The sequence below is a fragment of the Stigmatopora argus genome, chromosome 6 (genome assembly GCF_051989625.1).
Source record: "Stigmatopora argus isolate UIUO_Sarg chromosome 6, RoL_Sarg_1.0, whole genome shotgun sequence".
Lineage (NCBI taxonomy): Eukaryota > Metazoa > Chordata > Actinopteri > Syngnathiformes > Syngnathidae > Stigmatopora > Stigmatopora argus.
The window spans coordinates 7707595-7731732 of NC_135392.1; the positions used below are offsets into that span (position 1 = coordinate 7707595).

The following is a 24138-nucleotide window of genomic DNA, read 5'->3' on the forward strand; positions in this document are numbered from 1 at the left end:
CTATGATTGCAAACTAAACTCAAGTGAATTTGTCTCCACTGCAGATGACCAAAATGATGACAAAGATGCTCTGCTTCTCCTTTTGGCTCCTGCTGGGCCTTATGACTAAGCCTGCACTCACCTTGACTATGCAGGTCAGCAGATGCAACATTAACGTCTACCTCCCAGAACTACGCAGCTATTACTCCGAAATACGATCAAAAGCGGTAAGTTTGACCAAAGTGCTACCAACAAAAGCTAGCAAATGACACTTTGCGGAAAAAGTGGACATTCAATTTTGGCTTGTTTGGGTTCAGATTATGGAAGACACTGAGACTGCAGTAAAGATTCTGAGCAGAAGTGCAATGAGTGAGGTTCCGGTGAGTCTATTTCTCAGGCTTGACCTTGGATTAAAAATGCACAACATTGCCACCCGAGTGTGAAGGGATGTAACCTATTAAATGTTTTTAGGAGGAGCAGATCTGTTGTTACATCCGCCTTCTGCTGCACTTCTACGTCGAGCGAGTTTTCCGCAACTATGCCTCCAATCAGCCGGAAGAGAAACGTAGCATCAGCGCCCTGGCCAACACTTTTGTCACCACAAGACGGAATATTAACAAATGTGTAAGTGTGCTGAAAGCCAAGTATTTATTCGACATCCACTGACTGTACTGAACTAATAATGTACGAGTGCTCAGTCTATATATATATATATATATATATATATTTTTTTTTTTTTGTTCTCACTGATAAGATGATTCAGGAAAAAAAAGAATGATTAGAGTGCATTAATAAGGTAACACTTTGGTACCAATCTTTTATCATCAACGTCTTAAACTATATTATTTCTTACCAAAATGTTCAAAACTTTGTAAATATAAAAACAAAAATCAAATTGGAAATGTTCTTTCCTAAAAATGGCTCAGGAAATTATTTTAAGAATAAGGAAAGCTTTGGGGCTAAGGGGGCATTGCAAGAGAAATTTAGGGATTGTACGCAGAATTATTTGGACAGTTCACTGCATAAGTAGGAAATTGAATGAACGCTGAATGTGCCTGTATCATAAGTAACGGTCTTGTCTGCTCCTTTTAGCATTGTCTCTGCAATGAGGATACACACAAAGCCGTTGACTTGCTACAGACCGAGTTTGACAAGGTACGCAACCTTTCGTGTGGTTAACAACTGTTTATCACTCAATATGATGTCTTGGGGATAATGTTGATTTAAATGCTGCCTCAATTCAGTATTCATATCGCAAAAGTTGTGTCGATTTGTGTCTAATGTGAAGGTCAACCTTTCTCTCCGTCTAACCCGATACAGCTGGCCACTGACAAGGCGGTGATTAAGGCTGTAGCTGAGCTGGATACGCTGTTGGACTGGCTGGATGAAGTTGAACGGGGAACGACTTCGGAGATGCCTTTAGAATGATGACAGCCTACACACATTTAACTGTGATATCCAACAATTCTTTGCTTTGGATTGGATTGGATAACTTTATTCATCCCGTATTCGGGAAATTTCATTGTGACAGTAGCAAGAAAAGGCATAGTTATAAGTTAGAGAGTACAGAGAATTAACTTAATCTTTTTATTTTTTTTATAAGTGTTATTTAATTTGTAGATAGCTGCCATTATTTTATATATATTTACGTCTCCTAAGGAGAATTGTCTCTATAGCAGTATGTTTGTGTGACATGTTGACGTGTTTCATTTACACCCCATTAACGATCGCATGTTGAGGATGTGCAACTAGTTTAACGGGATGGATGTAGTATATCCGTAAAGTTGGTTTGAGGAAGCAAAAACACTATTACACTGTATGGTGTTAATGACGGTTATAGCAAGGAATTTATGTTCTCGATATTTCATTTTTCTCCTTGTCGAATAGTTGAGAAGGACTTCTCGAATTTGTAAAATGTTCTAACGTGTTGCTATGATATATATACGGGTGTAATTGTATATTATGGGTTTGTGTTCTAACCTATTGATAAAGATAGATCAGTAAAGTTGTATTGAGGAAGAAACAACGAATAACTATTGTGATTATTGCAAGCGTAAATACAGGGTGCAACATGTGTTAAGCAACCCAAAATATATATGCTATGCAACAAAACAGGCATCCATCCATTTTCATATACCACCTATCCTGTTCGGGGTCAAAGGGTGCTACAGTCTATACCAGCTCACTTTATAGGCAAAGGCTAATTACAAGCAGAAGTGGTTGTCAGTCAGTTGCCCACAAGGGCATCACTGACTACCTGCAACACAAAGTTTTGGCAGCTGCACATTCATTTTGACCTCTTAAAAACCAGATCCTATGTGCTACATTATCACGATTTGATTAGAACAGGTGGATATTGATGAGCTTTATTTTTCTACGGAGTTAATTTATGTATGCATATATTTATGGGAATGGAATTTTATTTGAATGTTTAATTGCTCTATTGTTTGAGTTCTCATAATGTTTCAATTTGAGTAAATAAAGTATTTTCATATTTGCATTGGCAGTTTGATGACATTACTTTTCCATTGAAACGCGCAATTCCGGGGAACAATTATCTAGTAAAACGAGAAGACTACAGGACGTATCTGTGCAACAATCTGCTCACTGATAGACAAGAAGTACTGGTGGCTCATAATTACAGTGTTTGAATGTCTAATTCTAAGAAAATGTCCTGTACAATGAAGTCAAAGGGAAACCAAAGTGTGACTCTGAACTGACGTGATGCAACCACAACTGCTAAATGCATCGAATCACACAGTGTAATGCAAAATAACATAATGATGATGATAATAATAATAACAATAATAACAATAACAATAATAACAATAATAACAATAATAATAACAATAACAACAACAACAATAATCATCATCATAATAATCATAATGATAATAATAATAGAAAAATGAATTAAATTGAATACAACATTAAAGTTTAAGGAAACCTTACTGTAATTAGGCCCTATCCCAGGGACACACACACTTCTCCATCAAGACAGCAGAGGGTACTGCAAAGAAAAAAAAAGAAAAAACAATTTATCCTCTCAGCTGTGCAACAAAAAACAACCAAGACCCTGATGAGACAGGTCTTTCGAACCGAGGGGCGGCAGAATAGTCCCTAAGATTTCCCTGGAACACGGCATGTACATTTGAAAAAAATGACCCATCTGTGATAGCAAAAATCACTCAGATTGTCTTTTCATTGTACATGTCAAAAGAACAAGCATCAGGGGTTTGCTATACAGATAACAGTAACAAAGAAAACACCTCATAGTTGATTATAGCCCTATTCATAGTCCAGGAAATCTTCCTTCATTTTTGAATGGAAAATAATAGCCATGCAGGTCATAAAATAGTGTTCAAAGTAACAACAATTCAATCACTAACTGACTAACCTGATAAATCCATGTTTTCAGTGTGTATTTTTCACATCGCTGTGTCAAATGGGTATACTTCAAAAATAAATAAAAATACAAACTCAAAACTATTTTGTACAAACTGATTTGTTCCACAAAAACATTGCCAGTCGATGCGTTTTGAAAATGTGTAGTCTTTAGAAAACATGAATAAATAAGCATCACACAGATGCTTTTTTATTTTCACAGTACTTACAGGTAAGGCCAGACTGTCTTTGATCATCATTGATGAAGTTTTTGCCATTCTGGTTATTCTGCAATCCACTTTCATGGTTGTCTTCCGTTTTCTGCCACGTCACTCTAGTCTTGCATTTTCATAACGATCGGGATTATTTTAACTAAACAACCTATAAAGATTTGCACCTTTGTATGAGGATTCCCCTCTCCAATCAAGCTTTTAATCAAAAGTATGCTTTTCTTCTGAACAATATGTTAAACAGCACAGTTTCCTTAGGCACTGAAAGAGAAATCATGTTCTACAAGCACTGACTTCCTCCACAAATTAGGGCCACCTGATTCACACCTGTTTTTATGACCTCACTGATTGAATGGGGAAACTAATCTACTGCTCCTACTCGTAACTTGTTTGGCATGTACCAATAAAAACTATACTGAAAACATGGATTCATTTGAGCACTGCTTTTCAGAATACTATATATAACATTTGTTAGCGCTTGATGTATTTACTTTTGCACCAAGCAATTTTCATTCAAGTTTTGTGGTTTGAGTGAAATTGTAATATATATATATATATATATATATATATATATATATATATATATATATATATATATATATAAATAATATCCATACCGTATAGAAAACAATATATCAGAATTGTTAGTTGAAGAAATGCCACCCACAACAATACAGGTCAGTAAAACAAGACAAATTCTCTTGCACAATTCTGCAACAAAAAAAAGGTTTCTGAGGAAGTCCATCATGTGATCTTTACTCCGAGACGGTTTTCAAAGCATACTATGTATACATACATGCATCCATCCTCCTACATACTATTCCTGCATTGATAGTAAAACTGATCATCTGATAATGTTATTATTGGATATAATACTAGTACTGGAACCAACTAAACACACTAATCTTGTGGAACTTGTCAATACATCATTAAATAAAAGTACAAATGATGCACTAAAACTTGTACAATGAAATGGAATAGTACCCTGCATATCCTCAAGTAAGATGCATAATTCCAAAGTTACACAAGGATTTGGGGATTATCTTTATATTTGATAATTCACAGCTTTACAAAATGGTTTTAGAAGAAGATCAAATGTACAAGTGCAAATATGGATGAAATCAAATTAAAGCTATCTGCAGGAATAACAAAAAATAACTATGCTCAATAACATGATAAAACGAGAAATAAAATTATCATAATAATATAAGAATAATACCATTAGGGGGGGGGGGGGCACGTTAGCAGAGGGATTACCATGTCCGCCTCACAGCTTTGAGATCATGGGTTCAATCCCAAACTCTGGCCTTTCTATGTGGACTGTGTGTTTTTCCTGTACATGTGTGGGTTTTCTCCAGGTACTCCGGTTTCCTCCTACAAAACAACTCTAGCTTTTCTCTTGGTACATTTATATACATTTGCATTGTGTGATCGGACAGGTAATAGTTAACCCGAAGATTAATTTATGGGGCACATTATTGTATGTCAAAGACACAGCTAGCTTGATGGGGTTTACACAGAGCGCAAGTGGAAAGGGGATGACCCTTTTTAAAAAAAAAAAGATTTTCACACGAAAGCAGTAACTGTGAGTAAGTAGATGGAAAGCGCATTACATCTGACCTCCCACAAGTCACATGCGAAGTAATTGTGAAATGTGTGGTGACGGAATCAAGTTCAGTTACTGCGTCATATAAACGTGTGTTAAAGATTTGCAAGCACACATCGTACTGTAGAGTGCTATTTTAATGAATCTTTTTTTTAAGCGGAAAGCGGATGAAATCTTCATTCATCACTGATTCAGCACTAATTTCCTTCAGACTTTGTGATGTTAGATATAATTTATTTTGTGAATTATCAAATCCATGTTGGAATATTTTTTATACTGGATAGTAGACATACCTGCAAGCAATTCAGGATTTACCCCAACTACTGCCCATGGTTAGCTGAGATTTGCTCCAGCGCCCCCGCGAACCTTGTGAGGCTGAAGTATTTAATTTTTTTTAATCACGATTGCCTCTAGTCCATGGTTAACATTCGATTAATGGCATTTTTCCATGCAAATATTTTACAAGTATTTGAAATTTTAAATACATCTAATAACACAGGAGTGGCCGGCTTGCTGTGCAAGTGGTGATCACGTCCGCATCATAGTTCTGGGGTCCTGGGTTCAATCCCCGGTTGGTCCTCACTGTGGAATTTGCATGTTTTCGTTGAGCTTGCATGTGATTTCTCTGGGTATTTCTATCTCAGTCAACTTTGGGGAAGGAAGACTCTGAATTGGTTGCCAGAAAATTGCAAGGCACAAAGAAACCAACAACCACTCATACTCATACCCAAGGACATTTAAAGTGTTCAACCAGCCTACCATGCATAATTTTTTGGGGATGTGGGATGAAATAAGAAAACCCAACACATGAGACCATGCAAACTCCACCACCCGTCCACCGCGCTATTCCAAAGATGAATTAACCATGCATTTTAAATGATATTGAAATAATGTCCTTCAATACACTCCACATCGCGCTAAAATCAAGGGTTTTATTTCTGGCTTCAGCCTTCCAAACTACAGGTGGGAATTACTTCATTAATACAGCAGGCTACTTTTAGGGTGATGTTATATTTTGGTAGCTTTTAAGAAGCACTTGAGACTATATAAGAGCATTTCAGTCAAATTATACAGAAATGAAAACCTGATGAAATGAAACAACTGCAATTTAGTCTTAATCATTGTTGGTGGTTGAATAGACCAGTCCGTTTGCATGATGTATTTGGTGTTAAAACTTGAGTACCAGTACTTTCAAATAATTCCTCACAAAAATGTGACAAATGCAGGCAGATGAGAAACAAATTTTTCACATTTAGGGTGATTTCATTTTTTTTACAATCACGGGGTTAGTGATGACTTGAGTTCAAACCATAGTGTGGTCTGTCACGTACAAGTGTGACTCAAGTGTGAAGTAGTTATTTAACAAGCATTTGACCTAAAAATGTTGTTTTTTGTACATGACTTCCAACACATCTTCAAAAATTCCCAGGTTGCTTAACGTGGCGAGATGGACAGGCACGCGCCCCACAAGCACAGGTCATTCCAATAGTGGAAAATGAAAGGAAAAACACTCTGTCTCGTTTCAACCGGAATGTAGCCTTTACGGTTGAAATATGCCGTTGTAACCTACTGATTGGTTCAGATTTGTGTTATAATAATTAGGATGCCATTATAATATTATTAATGCCCACACTAACAAGTCTTTAATTAACATTCCAAAATTGTTAACTTCCACACAACACCAAAAATAAGTTATAATATGCTACAGTTGCCGCTGTAATAATAACTCAATGGCGTCTTCTTGAGACACTTCATCTATTTACCTTTTTAATTGCATTTTTGGGGGAGGGAAGGGGGGAGTTAAGCCCTTTGAGTCTATCACAAACTGCAAGTGAAGCACTGAACTATAAGATATAGTATTGAATGTTCGATTCTGAAGGGAGTTTTTAGGTTTAGGATGAGTTTCAAGGGATATATTTTTGCCATAAACACACTATGGTGCATTGGCAAACCTTTGGCATGGTTGCAATGTTTGGTATTTTAGGTGTGTTTTTTTTAAATTATTATTATTTTAGATGTGTTGTCATTGACAACCAAAAATCCAGCACCCAAGTCTCATTGGCCGTGACCGGACGTTTGGTCGCCGGACGTTTGGTCGCCGGACGTTTGGTCGCGGACATTTGGTCGCCCGGACCCAAACGTCCGGCGACCAAACGTCCGGCGACCAAACGTCCGGCGACCAAAAGTCCGGCGACCAAAAGTCCGGCGACCAAACGTCCGGCGACCAAAAGTCTGGCAACCAAAAGTCCGGCGACAAAACAAGGTAAAACAACACGGTCTACGCATCAATCAAAGCAAACAATGGCCCTGAGCAGTTTCACTGAGCGGACGTGTGAGTGTATAAGAGTTTGTATGTACGTGAGTTGTCCCCTTAGGAAGGGACGTCAGTCAGGGTCTTAACAAGTTCTCCAACAAAAAACAATAAATGTCCGGGAAATTTGGAACTTTTCTTTAGCCTAATAATTAATAGGGCATTAAGTATGACTAAATAATAATTCGCAGTTTGTATTTAGGGAATTTGAGCAACAATTTTAAATGGTAATTATCAATAACCTTCCGGGCGACCAAACGTCCGGCGACCAAAAGTCCGGCGACCAAACGTCCGAGTACCCTCATAGGGCCACCTAACCTTTTCCCCCCATAAAATATTAAAGAACATTACCATGTATGTAACCACAGAATAATCAAATTCTACACTCAATCAGATGTTTTATTTGGGCGTGGGAGGAAAATGATTATGTTCTTGATTTTGGCAACTGACTCAAGGCTACTTTTAGGGTGATGTTATATTTTGGTACCTTTTAAGAAGCACTTGAGTCTATCTAAGAGCATTTAAGTCACATTATACGGAAATGAAAACTTGGCTTGATGAAACGAAACAACTGCAATTTATTGTTAATCATTATGTTGGTGGTTGCAAAGAATCATTTACTCAAGGCCACAGCTAAGGTCAAATCAATTAGAAAGGCCACTCTATACCTTTTCAACAAAATTCTAAGATAAAATGACTTCTTAAAAACTTCTTGTAATGTTGAAATCTAGGGGATACACTGGATTCCCCCCATGACATGTCAAGCTCAAACCCCATCTATGTAATGGGAGGAGTAAGTAACCCATATGTAATGTCGGACTGTGTGCGAGGGGTTGGAAAGAAAGAAAAGTTTCCCATATATTAAGCATTTTACCAATTACTTCTTACTTCCCTCTCAGCCTTAAAGGGCCTTATATAAAAGACCACATTGCTCCCCAAGTAGTCAGCCACTGCCAGGGTTCTTGTGAAGCAGCGAGAAACCACTAAAAGTATCCAGCCAGCATCATGAGCAACAGACATCTCTTGTTATTCTTGGTCCTCCTCAACAAAGTGTGCTCCATTCCTACGTGCAACAACCAATGCTGTCGCTTCGTAGAGCGCTTTCCTGGCAGACTTCGGAGACTGAGAGAAGACTACGTGCAAATCCGGGACTTTTACGTGAGTAGAAGCCGTCGGTGGTCCGTGAACGCATCACCGCGCAGCGCATACACTGATGAATAAACGCGCACATTTGACCTCATCCAGGAAGCAAACGATGATCTGGACATTGCGCTGCTAGACCAGACGATCGAGGACTCTTTTAAAGTAAGTTTGCATGCAGACTCGTTCATGAGCATACTTGCAGGAGTCGAATGAATCCTAAATTAAAGAGACGCTCGCTTCTCTAATGCGACTAGACACCGTTTGCCTGCCACGTCATGAACGGGATTCTGGACTTTTACCTGGGGACGGTTCTGCCCGCAGCCATCGCTGGGGTGTCGGACGACACCAATGAGTTGAGACCTCACGTGGAGTCCATACAGATGATATTCGATGAGCTGAAAAGAGATGTCACCAAATGTGTGAGTACATTGCAGGAGTTGACACGTAGAGAGATGCTGTACAAAGAGTGGGTGCCAATTTGATTTGGTCTATTTCTAGGGCTCAGGGGTGGCTAGAATTCTTTTGTAGAGAAAGAGGTACTGTTTAGGGGCTAATCTATAATTTAAATAAGAAAAAAAACATTCTTCCAGAAAACAATAATAAATCTTTTGTTTGAATGAATAATATCCATAATAATAACTGCAATGATCTTTGCTTCTCCACTACTGAATTCATTGATACTGATAAGAAATTATTTTTGTGCAAACTCTAAAATGTGTCCCTTAGTTACTGTTGTGATCGAGTAACAAAGCTGCAAACCTTGCAAATGATAACAACCAAAAGGGGGGAAAAGACCTGTTTGTCTTCTTTTTCCATCTTAGATACTACAACAAATAAACTTAATCAGTTTTAATACCAAAACCTACTTTGCTTTTAGAATGGAATTAGAAAAAACCATTTCTCCAAAAAGATTTCTTAAAACTGACACACTCAAAATTCATCAGAACGCCATGGGATATTCCCGAATGTCACCACTGTCCCTGATTTTTGTTTGTTCTTCCTGAGATCAGGTACCCGAACTCAAACAAAATCTCAACCAGCATTAGAGATTGGAAAAAAAAAACGCCTATATTGAGAACGTATTCAGCAGAACATTCTTTGATTCCAAAGTATAGGTAAAACATTACTAAACATATAATACAAGATTCGACCGATATCAGCAAAAATCTACTAAAAGATAGTAACAACGTAAATCTGCTCCTTACCTTTCTACCACTAGTAGTGTTGACTCAGCAGAAAAATACAAGGTGTTGATCATATTCAAACTAGAAGTGTTTTCAACGATAAATGTCCTAAAACGTTTTTGACTGATTTCCCTATTGATAAATGTTTCCTGATTGTGGGATAGCTTAATCTCCCAGATGACTTCCTCCTCTTTCCCCCAAAAAAAGGAAGAGGTAGGGAGTGTGGCTCACTGAAAAAATGGTGACGCATTATTAAATAAAAAGACGACGTGTATTATATGCATCATCTTGATCTAAAAGGGGAACTAATGTGGAGGACACACTGTCTGCAGACTTGACTCTCTGAACTCATGTTTTTTTTCTGGTGTTTTTTCTTTTTTTTAGAGGAAATACTTTGCCTGCCAGAAGCAGTTTGATGTCATAAAACTCAATGCCACATACAACCAGGTGAGCCCTCCTGCTGCATAGAAATTGCATGTATGCAATTTAGCATTTTTCTAAAGCCAGTTTTGTGATTATCCTCAGATGGAGACTAAAGGAATGTACAAAGCTATGGGCGAACTGGATGTGCTCTTCAACTACATTGAATCATATCTGGCTTCTAAACGTCATAGAAATGATGCTGTGCACTTCTAAAGACCTGAGTTACTATTTTTTTAAACATTTTTTTGTGTGTGACATGAGCTAAATGTACTGTATGGTTGACACCGTGCGTGCCTATAAAAAGTCTGCTTTGGAATCATATTGAGTCCACTGTCTTGGCGAAATATTTATTGTTTTTTTTGTTTTGTACTTCTCTATTTATTTTCAATTTGTATCAAATAAAGATTGTCCAAACATTTCTAGTTTCATTTGTCATTCTATCTCTTGCAAAAGGATTCAGTGACTCAGAACATCACACCAAGCACTCCTACAATTTAGCATGTCAAGTGTAAACCCAGTATGCAGATGCACAAACCTCAAACCTGACCTATGTCTTCCACTTACCATCAGTAGGGCCACCACCTATATATAAACTTACCGTAATTGGCAACTATACAGCCCCTACACATGTACTGTTACTCCCACAGCATTGGGAAAAAAAACATTAAAAAAAATAATAATAAAGATTGGTTTGATGAACAATAGCATGCTGGTTTGTTTATTAGAGCATCTTAAGTTTGCATTGCTTGGGGGTTAGACATAACCAACATATTTGAATATATGAGAAAACTGCAATCTAATAGTTTAACAATTGTGAGATTACAGACTATATTACTTCTGTTGATAATTTTGCAGTTGCATAAATGTGATCTATTTGGGTAAATCTTGCTTCAATCTCAATGGGTTTGTCACTGTCAATGTAAGTGAATTAGTTGGGTTTACATTTCATTGCTTGATGCAAAATGCGTAAAGGGGCTGTTAATTGACAGGATTCTCATTTGAGGCTTTACAAGTGAAGCATTTCAATGGCATAAACTGCTTTGTTCTTTCAGAGCGCATGCAGCTGATTGCAAAAACTCCCACTCACCACATTCTAGCCATGCATGCAACCACATAGAACTGCAGAGCTCCATCCATTGAAATGGTCTGCGACAGGGTTGTCCAAGTCCTGTCCTCGAGAGCCCCTATCCAGTCTGTTTTCCACATCTCCCTCCTCTACCACACCTGAATCAAATGACCAACTCAACAGCAGGCTGTCAAGAAGCTTCATACCGATCCTGATTATTTAGTTCAGGTGTGTTCGTGGAGTAAGACATGGAAAAGAGACTGGATTGGGGCTCTCGAGGACCGGACTTGGCCACCCATGGTCTGCGGCAATGCTTGATCCCAATATGCTTTGCAACTCGTGTCTCAAGTTCATGATTTGACTCATAACTCTGCAGTGAAACCACTCAGGCAGGCTTTCATTTCAACACACTTGGACAAAATGTTCCCCTATTCATTGTTAGAATGATGTGACTTCTACTCACTAATGAGCTGAAATAATGAGTGTCAATGGTTGTGTGTCTTTAAGGGGTTTTGTAGTGAACTAACGACCGGTCCGCTAATGTTTGAACACATATTGCTTTTGTACCACAGTAATTTCTTCTCTTGTTTTCCATACTAATGGGAGGTTCTTCCTTGTTTCTGTTTCATTTATTCGAAAAGCCATGTAACTTACTTCTTCAATATGGCAAAGGGTATATTGCAAAGCTTACTTTGGTAAATGGATGCAAAATGATTTCCATACTAAAGTCTCTAAGCTAAGGAAATTCTTTATAGGTTTGAATTTTGCATAAAAAATGAGACAGGAAAGTTTTTACTATGAATCTGTCCAGTACAATTCCAAAATACTCCGTTTAGTCATTCGCCTCATTTCTATAAATGAATCGTAAACTTTTCCTGAAGTGTTAACACAAGACTACGCAAAATTGTGACATATTGGCCCAATTTTGAACTATAAGGGCGTCATGATGACTCATCGCGATGGCTCAAACATGAAGGGAGTAATGTGTAGGCAAAGATGAAACATATGAATGTATTCTATTGAAAGCTAAAAATTCCGTGTAGTTTAATGACCACACCTGCAACGTAGCGTTAAAAAAGACCTCTACATATAAATTAGGCACTTTTTATTGATTGATGATAACTGTTGTTTTTGGTGTATCAAATATATAAGACATTTTTATTTTGACATTACAGTTAATGTTGTTATACAGTATATTGATATGTATTATATATTGTATTACAATACATGATTGCAACTTTCTCAAACACTGCAAAAAGAATGGAAAATCATGGTAGCCTGTTTAGTTTGTGTTGAATAAATGAGTGGAATTAGACAAGTGGTGACTGAGATGAAAATGAAACTAGCAGTTAATAGAGGCATGACAAATCTTTCGGGTGAAGTTACTTGGGAAATGATTTGCACCTGCCTCAGAGGGTTCCAATGAATTGACCCTCCGTCAGTATCAGTAAAGGATTAGTAAATGGTAAACTATAGCTATCTGGAGTATGTACTTTCATCCAAAAACAGGGGCAAAGTGCAGTTTTTTTGCCCCTGCCTATTTGGACATTCCTGCAAACAGCTGATTTACGGTAGACAGTCAAAAGCAACAAATGGGATGTTATCAAGATAGGAACTCTGACCCCTTGGTGAAGGTATTGGACAAATGTCGTCAAATAAAACTACACAGGAAAGATGACCATGTCATGACAGACCACAGATTTTCAGTAGGAAATAATATTTACAGCATGACTCACTTCTATCTGGTATTTCAGCGCTGTCTATAAATCTGGAAGTTACATTGCCTCATGAAAATGCTGATGGACACTTTGGACATCTTGGGAAATGTTGTTCAGAATAATTTAACTTATTTGCTGTGGCGATAGATTCCAATTCATTGCAATTGGGTGGGGCTGGTACTGAAACAAAACAATTCACTGCCAGATCTCCCAGGCCAACTTGATCAGATGACTACAATATAGTATACATATATATAATATATGTGGATATACATATATATATATATATACACATATATACATATATATATATATACATACATATATATATACATACATATATATACATATATACATACATACATATATATACACATATATACACATATATATACATATATATATGCATGCTGTGTGCATGCTAAACTTCCAGATACATCTAAAAGGTTACTATATACCAGCATATATTACCTTAATAGAAATGATCGACATTGGAGTACCAGTTTAAAATATTAAAGGAGAAACCAAATGTTTGGTTTGTGTGTATTTAATTGAAAGCAAGCAGACAAAATTATGGCAGTTACAGCTGATTGAAGAGGAAAAGAAGTCTGCTACTAAAATGAGCAGGACAAAAAGGTAAAGTCAAACTTTTAAGCCAACAGTTTTACAGTGCGATATTTGTGGGTGCATCATGATGTAGGTGTACAAACGAATCGAGAAATAAACACAATAGTGCCCTATAATCCCAAGTGAGTCGGGCGGGTCCTGAAAGGCATATGAACACTGAGGAGGATCCATCACTCACACCCTGCTGGTGGTGCATCACATGGCGCTCTGGTGACGAGACTCGAGTACATTATGGCAGGTATGAAGAGGTGCGTTTGTTGTCAAAAGAATTTACTAATAAAGAGTAGTTAGGAACCACAGTGCTTCTCAGTCGAGAGGGTTCTCCTGCCCACGGAAACATGCACTCCCCATCTCTTAAAAACACTGAGCAAACAAAACCCAACACCATGAAGAAAAGGTCCACAAGCAGTGCTTTAAAATGGCACACCATCTGCATAGGGTTAACCTGAAATCGGGCAACAAATACATGACGTTGCTAAATGCCACAAATAAAAAGTCAATTCGGTAGGTGCTAAAATATGTCTGTAAAAAATCTGTGAAAAAATACATTTGAATCTTTTTTTAAGCTACGTGCAGGTGGCGCTACCTTCTCTGCCCAGTGACTGGACCTGTAACAATAAAACCTTAAGGCAGGTGATTGGAAAGGGCTGGGGGAGGCTACAGGTCAGAATGGCCCTGGTGATAACATTCATTATGACAATCCGAACCTCAAAAAGGACAGATGAATGAACAACTATTCCTTGCTCACTCCAGGCATGACAGTGCTTACAATCCACTCGTCAGTTTGAAATACATCTGCTTGCATTGTGTACGTGTCAAGAAAGTCCTGCGTTGCATTGGTTTTTGGGCTTTAGCCATTTCCTTTAACATTCACTAGTTTGGGTTGCTTACAGTGTGGCATCCCAACGTTTTTTTTTTTTTTAAAAAGGAAAGGAATAACAGTGCTTCTCTTCCCTCATCTTTTCCAATTGAAAATCTTCTTTGCTCAAGAAAAACCACAGATTAAGAACCTCTGCAAAAGGGGAGAAGTGTGGCATTAAAATGCTAAACAAAAAAACAACACTCTCCAAAACGCTAGACTTGACCGTGAAAAATAAAACACTGAGAAATCCATGCAGCGCGACTCACGTCGCCGACTTATTGCTTCCTTTTTTATAATCCATATGTGCATCTTTCAGTGGGCAGCAGACTGAGTGTCCACCATGACTTTATTGGCTTTCTCCCTTCTTTTTTTAAGCAGTCGATTGGTCGAATCCTCAATGGTCTTTATCTTTATTTGCTCGTAGTCAACCCTCATGGTGGCCAAGGCACTGGTCATTTCCTCCTGAAAAAAAAAGAGCACAGGACGCACGTCGGTACTGTTTTGTAACAGCGTAGGCCTCAAAAACAAGCAACGGACCTTGACATCCTCCCACGCGTCCTTCTCTTCTTTTAAGACCCGGCTAGTGTGCAGCGGCGTCTGGGGAACCTCCATCGATTGCTGCAGATTGACACGCAACAATGTGATTTGACACGATACCTTTGGAATGAAAACGATCGAGAGCAAGGTGTAGTGGCGTTTACATTGATCCAGGGGTGATTCATGAACTCTGTGATGGTCATCCTTTGGGTGGGCTCTGTCTTCAGGAGTGTCCTAATCAGGTCTTTAGCTGATGTAAAATGAAGAAACCATGCTGTGATTGATCATTGACAGTCAGCAATAACCATACAAAACAATTCTAGATTTGAATTTCTAGAGTCCCACTAAGACCACTTTTTGCACACTGATAAAATGATACAATCTTATCAAAAGAGTATTCCAAAATAATTTATCAAGACTCACAACAATCAGAACTGTACAATAAAAAGAATTCATGACAGGGTTGCCTTACATAGTCGTTCCTTGACGAGCTGCGTAGTGGAATTGGGAAATTCCACCCTAGGTTTATTTTTGTTTTGTTTTTGACAGATGAAATGATTAATGGAAGTCAAACATGCCACAAGACTGTCACCGTATAATTTGAAGCTGTCTGTCAACGATTGGTCAACCCTTTTTCTTTCTAGACACGTCTCATTTTTCCCACGCCAAAAGTGAAATTGAAAATGACAGTTTGTCGTTATCATCACCTTCTTCTGATACATCAGACCACTCAGGATTGGGAAACTCATATTGTCCCATCCTAATCCGCCTCTTCATCCCCGGAGAAATGGCTAGCCCATGGTTGGAATAGAAAGGTGGGTATCCACACAACCTAAGAAATGACAAGAGTCACGATTCACTCCAGGGGAAAAAACAAACATAAAACAAGTCTATGTACTGCTACCTTAAGTATTTACTTACAGAATATACATAATGACACCCAAAGACCACATATCACACGATTTGTCATATTTTTCTGGGCCCAGAACTTCAGGAGCTGTGGAGAGTGATGTGAAAGGTTAGAAGAATTAGAACACTGTGGTTAATGAGCAAGCCATGGATTTAAATGCCTGTAAACACATGGAAGAATTCTTACCAACATAGTAAGGTGTGTAGCAGGGAGTGGCAAGAGAGTTGTGTGAGGTGGTCTCCTTGGCAAAGCCAAAGTCTGTGAGTTTGAGTAATGCACTTGGCCTCTTGGTGGAGTACAGTAAATTCTCTGGCTGTAGCAAGTAACACATCAATTACTTGAGCGACTGCTATTACTCAAAACTTCTCGTTACAAAGACAGAAAGTGATGCAAAATGATCCGACTAACCTTAACGTCCCTGTGCGCAATGTTGACAGCATGCAGATATTGTATAGCCTCCCCTATATTCTTCATTATGTCAGATGCCTCTGGTGTAAAAAAGCAGGTTTAGTATAGAAGGTACGACTAGGAAATTCGAAGACTCAACTGAATAGGTGAACATTGTTAAATGAGACTGGCAGAAGTCATTTGGAAAATGCTGTCATTGTGTTAAATACCTCTCTCTGTGAAGGCCTGGTCCCCTCTGTCCTGGATTCGACTGAAGAGTTCCCCTCCATCCATGCTGCAACAAAATGCACACATTTTAAAATCGGACATTGAAATCCAATGATTTCATTTTATTTAACATAAATATGGTCAATAAATGCATGTTTAAAATTTAAAATTGTTGCTGGAATGCACATACATTATTTCAGTCATAGGCTCCCCCCAATGTCATCAGTAATTGGTAATTGCCAGTAAAACGAAATTTAATGATGCATGGGAATACACTGCTGACTTTGTCTCAGGTGATTAATTGATGATTGGGGTTTGTGTATGTCACCAAAGATCCATGACTGCACAATTTCTGCAGGCCTAAATGCAAATGTGTGGGCAGTCTTTTGAGTGACTGTGGGGTTCAACCACAGCCGATTTCAGATTTCTCGAAATTGGTCGTTCACTGTTTGAGAAATGCAAATTCAGCGAGGTATTCTTGGTGGGAACACAGTGTCTTTGTTTGTTCGATCTTCACACATTTTCAGTGGTTAGCCCCTAAGATGACAACGGCTCCGCTGAATGCACATATCTGACACCATCGCAAAACCAGCCTATGCGTGCAGTCCCATGCTTTCATTTTACATTCTCATTTGAAGATTCTTTATAGTAATGGAATGAAACAATGCAGTTTTGGGGTTCACTAAAAAAATGTGCGGCTTTGGTCTTGATCTCAACTCTCGCCCCTCCTCCTTTTTTATTATATGAGGTAACATTTGCCATCGTTTGATGAATGTAAAACATGTATTTTTACACTGATTAACAACAAATAATTGCTTCTTAGTAATTGAAACCATTTTGAAATCTGAAAATCTTTTAAAATTGTTACAAGAACTCGGTGCCAAAGGCGAAAATTTTCATTGGACATAACAGCCAAAATGATTGCCTCGTATGCATCACCATTCTGGGGTTTGCAGTTTGAATCCCTGCTCCAGCCATCAGGTGTGTGCGGAGTTTTTGCACTCTCCCCACCGTTGCAAAAATGTCACAGATATCGTAGCTTCATTCCACATTGCTAAAATGTTTTTTTGCTCAATGAGAGACTTTTAGAAATCTAAATTATCCATTGTTGTCAATGTTGAGTGTTTAGCAATTGCAAGGTTTACCCTTCCTCATGCCAAAAGTCAGTTGGTACCATGTCAAACTCACCTGCAACCCTAATTAGGACCAACGACAAGTGATGGTATAGAAAATGAAAAAAAAATTGCGCGTGTATTGATTTGTACACTCACCATTCCATGACTATTAGCAAGCATTTCCGGCTTTGATAGAGGTTCTCATAGACATCAACTATCCTCACAATGTTGGAACAAGGCGACGCCCTCCAGTGGAGCTCCACTTCTCTACGTGCTTTTGAGCAGTCCTGCAGCATCTAGATAAGCAGTGGAGGAATAAGAAAAGATAAAAAGTGATGACTATGCATGTGTTGAATTCATCAGTAAGCCATTTGGGAAGGAAACACACTGTTGACAAAAGAAGCACAGTGCTGCCCTCATCTGGCTAATAATTGGACCATATCTAGCAAAGCCAGTGAAGTGCAGTTATGGCACTCTCTTGCGATGGGATTTGCTCAATGCACACACTAACAGAGAGGATGTGCTCTACTTTTTGGTCAAAAAGTAACGATTTAATATTTCTTGGCTACTAGTAAACAAAATCTGCATAATAAGAAATGTAACAAAACTTTACATCAACTTGAACCAAAACTATGTGCATATTTGCCTATTTGCAAAGGAAATTTGGAAGCCTTAATAAGTTGTCTGCAGAAAGAGAAAGATAGAGAGAGCCTCAAACGCCCAGTAAAAGAGCAGATATGTCTCACGACCTTTAATAAGAAAAGTTGCGGTGATGTGCGTATTGCAACATCGCGATGTTGGGGTTCAAACAAGACATCGTTCAGACCAAGTCTAGACCAAATAAAGCAAACCTGGACTTCCCGGGTGTGAATAAAAAGCACTTTGCCTAGCGATTCCAAAACCTAACTGAAATGTAGGTGGAGAAATATCAAATTTACACAATTTTATTGTATTTTGAAGATTTGTTTTTTTTCCATTATAACAATTCTACTGACATGCATTTTTAAGATCCTTTTTGGGGGCACCAAAAATCCGTTGTGTCAAAAATTGTTGCTTTTACTACGTTGTACTTAGGTTTAGGCGGCCATTCCAATCAATATTTGACAAACTGTCAATTTCAGGATATCTGGTCAGATTGATTTATATGTTTATTGTGTTTTGCCTTGGCCAGAAATGACAAAGCAGTGTTGAAAGGTTAAATAGGAACTAGCCAGGCTGTAAGAAGAGACATGGCCAAGCCCTAAAATAGAAAAAGCTAAATCTATTCTATATATAACAAACACACCTCCAGCCTAACACCAACACACCAAAAACATGTACATACACACACGGGACACCTCTTTAACACCCCCACTATTTTTGGGGATTTGTTTTTTTTTTTAAATCAAAAACTGTACCCCCCTATTCCATCTGTTTTTGGCCCTCAGAGACTAAACCCAGATGCCTGATGAGAAGGTGGGGGCAGATGGGCACACAATGCAAACACAAAAGCTCAAAGAGCTTCGAGTGGGACACTGTGAGGTGGGGTGAGGAAAGATGCTGGAGTCTCCACCTGCCATTTGAGGCACGCCTGAGAAATCCCACTGAAGTGACGATAAGCCAGTGAAATTGAGTGGAGCAGAGAAGATTAGAATAGGATCGGTAAACTTGAATTAGTCATAAAAGCCTCTTAAATCTACACGAGGGTGTGCGTCTGTACGTGTTTGCATGGTACAGTAGCAAACATGTTTGTCTCACAGTCTGATTACTGACTGTACACAATATTTGTTTTGTATGAGCATTACCCAGCGGGATTGAAATTAAGTGGACTGAAAATTCCTGCGGCAATGTATTTTATATGAAAATAAGATGTGCATGAATTCTTTATGGTAACACTACTGGGCGGAAGCAAGACAAATGGATGCAGCAAAACAAAAAAACAACAATGGTAGATTTCCTTTGCTGTTGACAGGATACATTAGGATTTTATTGATTAGTAATGGCAAAGTCTCATATGTACTTAATGGCTATGATTGAGGCTAGCAATGCCATCGTGCGTTGATACACGAGGTGTCTAACAGAACAACACATTCATAAAAATGAGATAGAGCCGAGAGAGGAAGTGAGGGTAAAACTGAAACAAAGTGGGACAGCATTAGTACTGTGTGACTAATAACACTTCCTCAAGAAGGCTTTGAGGCAGATAAATGTTTTGTTCCTTGATGACTTTATTTGTTTTTTCTCTAGTTAATCCTGTGTTAATTTGTGTCCTAAGTGTGTAGGACATAGATGTGTCGAGAGAAAAAAACCTGGGCAATATTTTTTTGACAGAAACATACGATTGTCAAGTTGTAATAAATCAGTTTTGTTATTATTTGTGCTTTTTTCCACAACTTTTCATTCAGGAGTGTATGGGTGAAATACAGAGCGCTGATGAATTAGTCAAAGCAACTCACATATCTCAGGACAAAAGAGTGTGGTGAAGTTATGAATCATAGCAAGTGGAATTAACAGATGCTCTCATTTGGTGCAGTTTTTACCTAATCTTGTGTCTAATGACTATATAAGAGGCTTATACGCCATGATAATTGTTCTCTGGGTTAGATTTTACCAGTACTAAACTGTTTGGGACAACTGTATCAAAGAAATAGCTTTTTACCATAAGCTTGAGGGAGGCAAAGTCTTTATACCTAGAGGTTAAGTGGTGGTAACCCACAAGGTGACATAAAGATCACTATGTGGAACAAAAAGATAAAAAGGTAGTGAGACTACTCAACTGGAGATTTCATACAGGATTGCGTTTCAGTGATCAGCTTTATCTTCAACAAACAACATACGAGATCGTCTCCTGCCTAGATTCTCACCATTTGACTCAACAGCTAAACATTACATAGCGTATTAAGGAGAAAAAAAAGGGAAATTTACACCATTATTAATTCATATACTTTCTGTACTGACTTCCATCTCTGTGACCTAATTCATCAATAAAACATGGTGGAAACAGTTTAGCAGACACTGGGGAACAATAAAAGTAAGTCCAAAATTGCTGTAACATTTGAGCTATTGAAAACCCAACATTTTTAATATACTCCTTGGTTCAATCAGTTTATAATGCTCTATAGTGATAAACTACAAAACATAACACACAATGAAAATAATAGACACTGAATTAAAATACAAAATCCATTCGCTCCAATTCAAAATACAACAGAAGCGTTGCATCCCAATTCAAAACGTAAGATCAATGAATGATCTCAATGTGTAGATGTTTAGTTATAATAGAGAATTTACTTTTTATGTATCCGGTGCATAGGAACGTACAATACGTAGTTATTTCAGCAAAACAGTTGTTTTTGTAAAGCCCCACAAAACGCTTTCACTCAGTGATTCACTTTCCATGACTGTGCAATCAATTTCTTTACCACATTAGAAAGGAACAAGCTAAAAACAATACCTTCACCGTCACCAGTGCAGGTGACAGCATTTCTCCTGAAAAAGAAGCGTCACAAAGAGGATTACAGATTTGAGGGATGTACACCGTTGGAGAATTATTTGACCATCAAAACACCTCACATTGTTTTATCATGATATAATAGTGGTCAGCGAGAGTTGAAACCTGATGAGCCAATTGAGAATCTGCAAAGGAAAAATATGCCAATTTGTCCTAACCCAAGGTAGGATCTACACACAATGAAGGATCTACAAACAATGAAGGTTCTACACCTCTCTTCTCCCCAAAATTAAGAATTGTAATCCTCAAAAGTCCCCTCTCATAATTAAAAAAAATAGGCTGAGGCAAACAATCATACCACACGAAGTATTTTTCTGATGATGAGAGAAGTCGTGTGACATCATTTAAGAATTCCAAAGTGTTATCTCGAGCATAGTTTCCTCTGGCATGTCACAACAACTCGAGCAGGAAGACAAGACAGATAACAACAAGCAGTGGATTTCCTTCTTTTTACACAAAAACTGAGAAGTACTCACAACCGATGTTTCTTCCGAGTGAAACTTACCTTTAGTGCGTACTTGTCAGCGGTCTTCCTCTGGAAGATCTCGAGCACCTTCCCATTGATTCCTAGACCCAGCACTTGGTTGGTCACCTTGTAGTCATCGGTAATGGCGTTCTTCTTTATTTGTAAGGTGGGTCTGCTCAGGAAGGGGGGAAACAGACCCGCTGGGTTCTGCTGCTGCTGGCCGGCTGGATTCTGTTGCCCGCTCGGGTTAGGAAAGAGCGGCTGGTTCTGCGCGTTGGATAGCATTCTGTTCGGATCGGACTACTAAGTAAACACCTCCTCTGGGCTGGTTGAAAGCCCGTGTTTTAGGGCAGGGGCTTCTTCCTGGATTAGCTTCCCTTTTGACTAACTATTCGCGGTGTCGCAAGCAGGCCCGAGGGAGCCACAGCGCCCAGCTTCGGTGGGACGAAGCGGGCTAACAAAGTCACTCGGTTAGCCGATTGAATGCTAAACTAGCTCGGCGTTAGCATGCCCATTCGCTCCTATTCTTGACCTTTGACTTTACAGCTAACAAGTCAGCTATCGGTTAGCTTATCCATCTCCGGTAGTGGCCGCCACGCACCGGTTCCTCCAAGAAGACTCAATGAACTTTTCTCTCGGCCTAAATCATCTTCCAGAAATGATGAAATGAGGCACGTCGCGAAATCGATGTCGTCGATGGGTTATTTGAAGCAGGCCAGAAGGAAAAACGAGGGTGAAAGTTAGGTGAGCAGTAAGTGGGCGACCACTTCACTTTTCTCAGGCCAAGTCAGCCAGAGCAGGTTTTACTGCTGACGTCATAATCTCGTTTTCGCCGCTTAAAGGAGAAGCGGGACATTTTTACACAAACTCAGAATGCATTAAAAAAACAAAACAAAACAAAAAAAAGAAAACATCTGACTCTTCACCTGGACTTTTCCGATTATTTCAACAATAAATATTTTTCTTCTTAGTGCCCTTAACAGATTCAGTTGGGTGATGACTAATCAGACTTAAATAAACTGTAATTGTGTTTGATTAATTGCTTCCCATTCTGCATTGTCGTTTGGAGAAAAACAGAATTTCGTTTTTCTGCATAATACAGGTGGTTAGTCCGTTGGCCTCATTGTTCTGGGGTCAAGGGTCCGATCCCAGGGGGGTGCTCAATGTGTTTGAGTTTGCGTGTTCTCCCCTGGCTTGTGTGGGTTTTCACTGGGTACTCCGCTTTTCTCCCACATACCAAAAATATGCAAAGTAAGCTGTTTGAACACTCTAAATTGCCCTTAGGTATGATTGTGAGTGTGAATGGTTGTCCGTCTCACAGTGTCCCCTGCCTGGTGCCTGTAGTTAGCTGAGATAGGCTCCAGCACCCCCACAACCTTAAATATTCTTTATATATCTAGAATCTTCATTTGAATTTTAGGATGAAACATGTAGTTGGCAGATGTTATACTTAAGCAGCCACACAAAGTGATGGGATAGGTTGGATCTGGTCCCAGGGCTGCTCATTTTACAACCCTATTTACTAGAAGATTGCTATTGCTTTAATACCCTTTCATTAAATTGGGGCTGGTGTTTCTTTGCTTTTTTTTACTATACATGGCAACTCAAATGGGAGTGAGAGGGTTCCAGTTGAGAGCCACTTGAACTGTTTTGTTAAAAGATAAAAATAGAGCTGGTAATCTCTATAACCAGCCAGTCCCCGGGCTCCCAAGGTTACAAAGTTATTAAGATGGGTTGCAATGCTTGCCCATGCTACAAAGTGTGCACATGACTTTACTTTTTAAATACACACACATATATACTATTTTATGTGTACAATTATTTGTCACATGGAAATCTGTTTAAGCATCTATTCAATATTCTTGTTATTCAGTTTTACTCTTTACAGATCAAAGGTTTGAACATTTTATTTTTTGATCATTAAAAAACACAACGGGTAAAGATACCATGTAAAGTCCAGGCATTGACATTTGTGAATATCACATTTTGGGTCATGTACGTAGGCCACAATATTATAATTGTTATAATGTGGCATGTCTGAGCCAGAGTGTGATGTCCTCATATGTGGACACCCCCAATAACACTTCATAGTATTTTACTCATTGACATCCAATTCATTTAAACTGGGAGGCCAGCCACTAAATGCTCATCTTTTAGTGGTATTGAGGGTGCGAGCCGTCCAATCCATATGGACTGTGAGGCTTGGCAGTGATCATTGGTCTCTCGCTGTCCAAATGGAGTGGATGTCTAGCGCCACCAATCAGTTAAATGTGTAATCTATAAAGAGTTAAGGTCTAGGCACTGAACATTCTTTGTCTTTCAACAAACTTCACATTTAAGAAAAAAATAACTACTGTTTACCTATTATGCAACTAAACTCACAAAGAAAACTGGTGACACAAACCACAAAGATGACGTTTTTCCAGCTCTCCTCTCACTTCACAAATAATAGGGTGTGTGGGGTGGAATCTT

General features: G+C 38.7%; 4 protein-coding genes and 1 long non-coding RNA gene across 10 annotated transcripts in view; 2 read left to right on the plus strand and 3 right to left on the minus strand.

Annotated features, from left to right (window-relative positions):
- fmoda (fibromodulin a) overlaps window positions 1-11434 on the minus strand; it is a 37017-nt gene extending 25583 nt beyond the window's left edge. For 4 of the 6 annotated variants that reach the window (XM_077603096.1, XM_077603098.1, XM_077603101.1 and 1 more), the window contains exons 1-3: window positions 11348-11434; window positions 8953-9048; window positions 2932-2989 (exon numbers count right to left, since the gene is read on the minus strand). The gene's annotated coding sequence lies outside the window, so the exon portion shown is untranslated. Of the gene's footprint in view, window positions 1-2931; window positions 2990-3593; window positions 3914-8952; window positions 9073-11347 lie in introns of those variants that run through there. The other 2 variants (XM_077603099.1, XM_077603097.1) reach the window with 2 other exon arrangements.
- il19l (interleukin 19 like) lies at window positions 54-1407 on the plus strand. Its single transcript, XM_077602004.1, has 5 exons — window positions 54-206; window positions 297-359; window positions 451-603; window positions 1072-1134; window positions 1300-1407. Exons 1-5 carry the CDS (start codon window positions 54-56, stop codon window positions 1405-1407), a joined length of 540 nt encoding a protein of 179 aa, XP_077458130.1.
- On the plus strand, window positions 8433-10676 carry il10 (interleukin 10). Its single transcript, XM_077603104.1, has 5 exons — window positions 8433-8668; window positions 8756-8815; window positions 8908-9072; window positions 10222-10284; window positions 10363-10676. Exons 1-5 carry the CDS (start codon window positions 8516-8518, stop codon window positions 10471-10473), a joined length of 552 nt encoding a protein of 183 aa, XP_077459230.1. The 5' UTR covers window positions 8433-8515; the 3' UTR covers window positions 10474-10676.
- A 2141-nt stretch (window positions 11435-13575) lies between the features above and the next one.
- mapkapk2a (MAPK activated protein kinase 2a) lies at window positions 13576-22481 on the minus strand. The gene is made up of 10 exons (XM_077603414.1): window positions 21706-22481; window positions 17867-18006; window positions 16598-16662; window positions 16389-16468; window positions 16167-16293; window positions 15992-16067; window positions 15778-15902; window positions 15235-15320; window positions 15071-15151; window positions 13576-14995 (listed from the first exon to the last, which is right to left on the minus strand). Exons 1-10 carry the CDS (start codon window positions 21949-21951, stop codon window positions 14846-14848), a joined length of 1176 nt encoding a protein of 391 aa, XP_077459540.1. The 5' UTR covers window positions 21952-22481; the 3' UTR covers window positions 13576-14845.
- LOC144075948 (uncharacterized) lies at window positions 19655-21698 on the minus strand. The gene is made up of 2 exons (XR_013300684.1): window positions 21263-21698; window positions 19655-21178 (listed from the first exon to the last, which is right to left on the minus strand). It is a non-coding gene; the product is annotated as an uncharacterized LOC144075948 (long non-coding RNA).
- Window positions 22482-24138: the final 1657 nt, after the last annotated feature.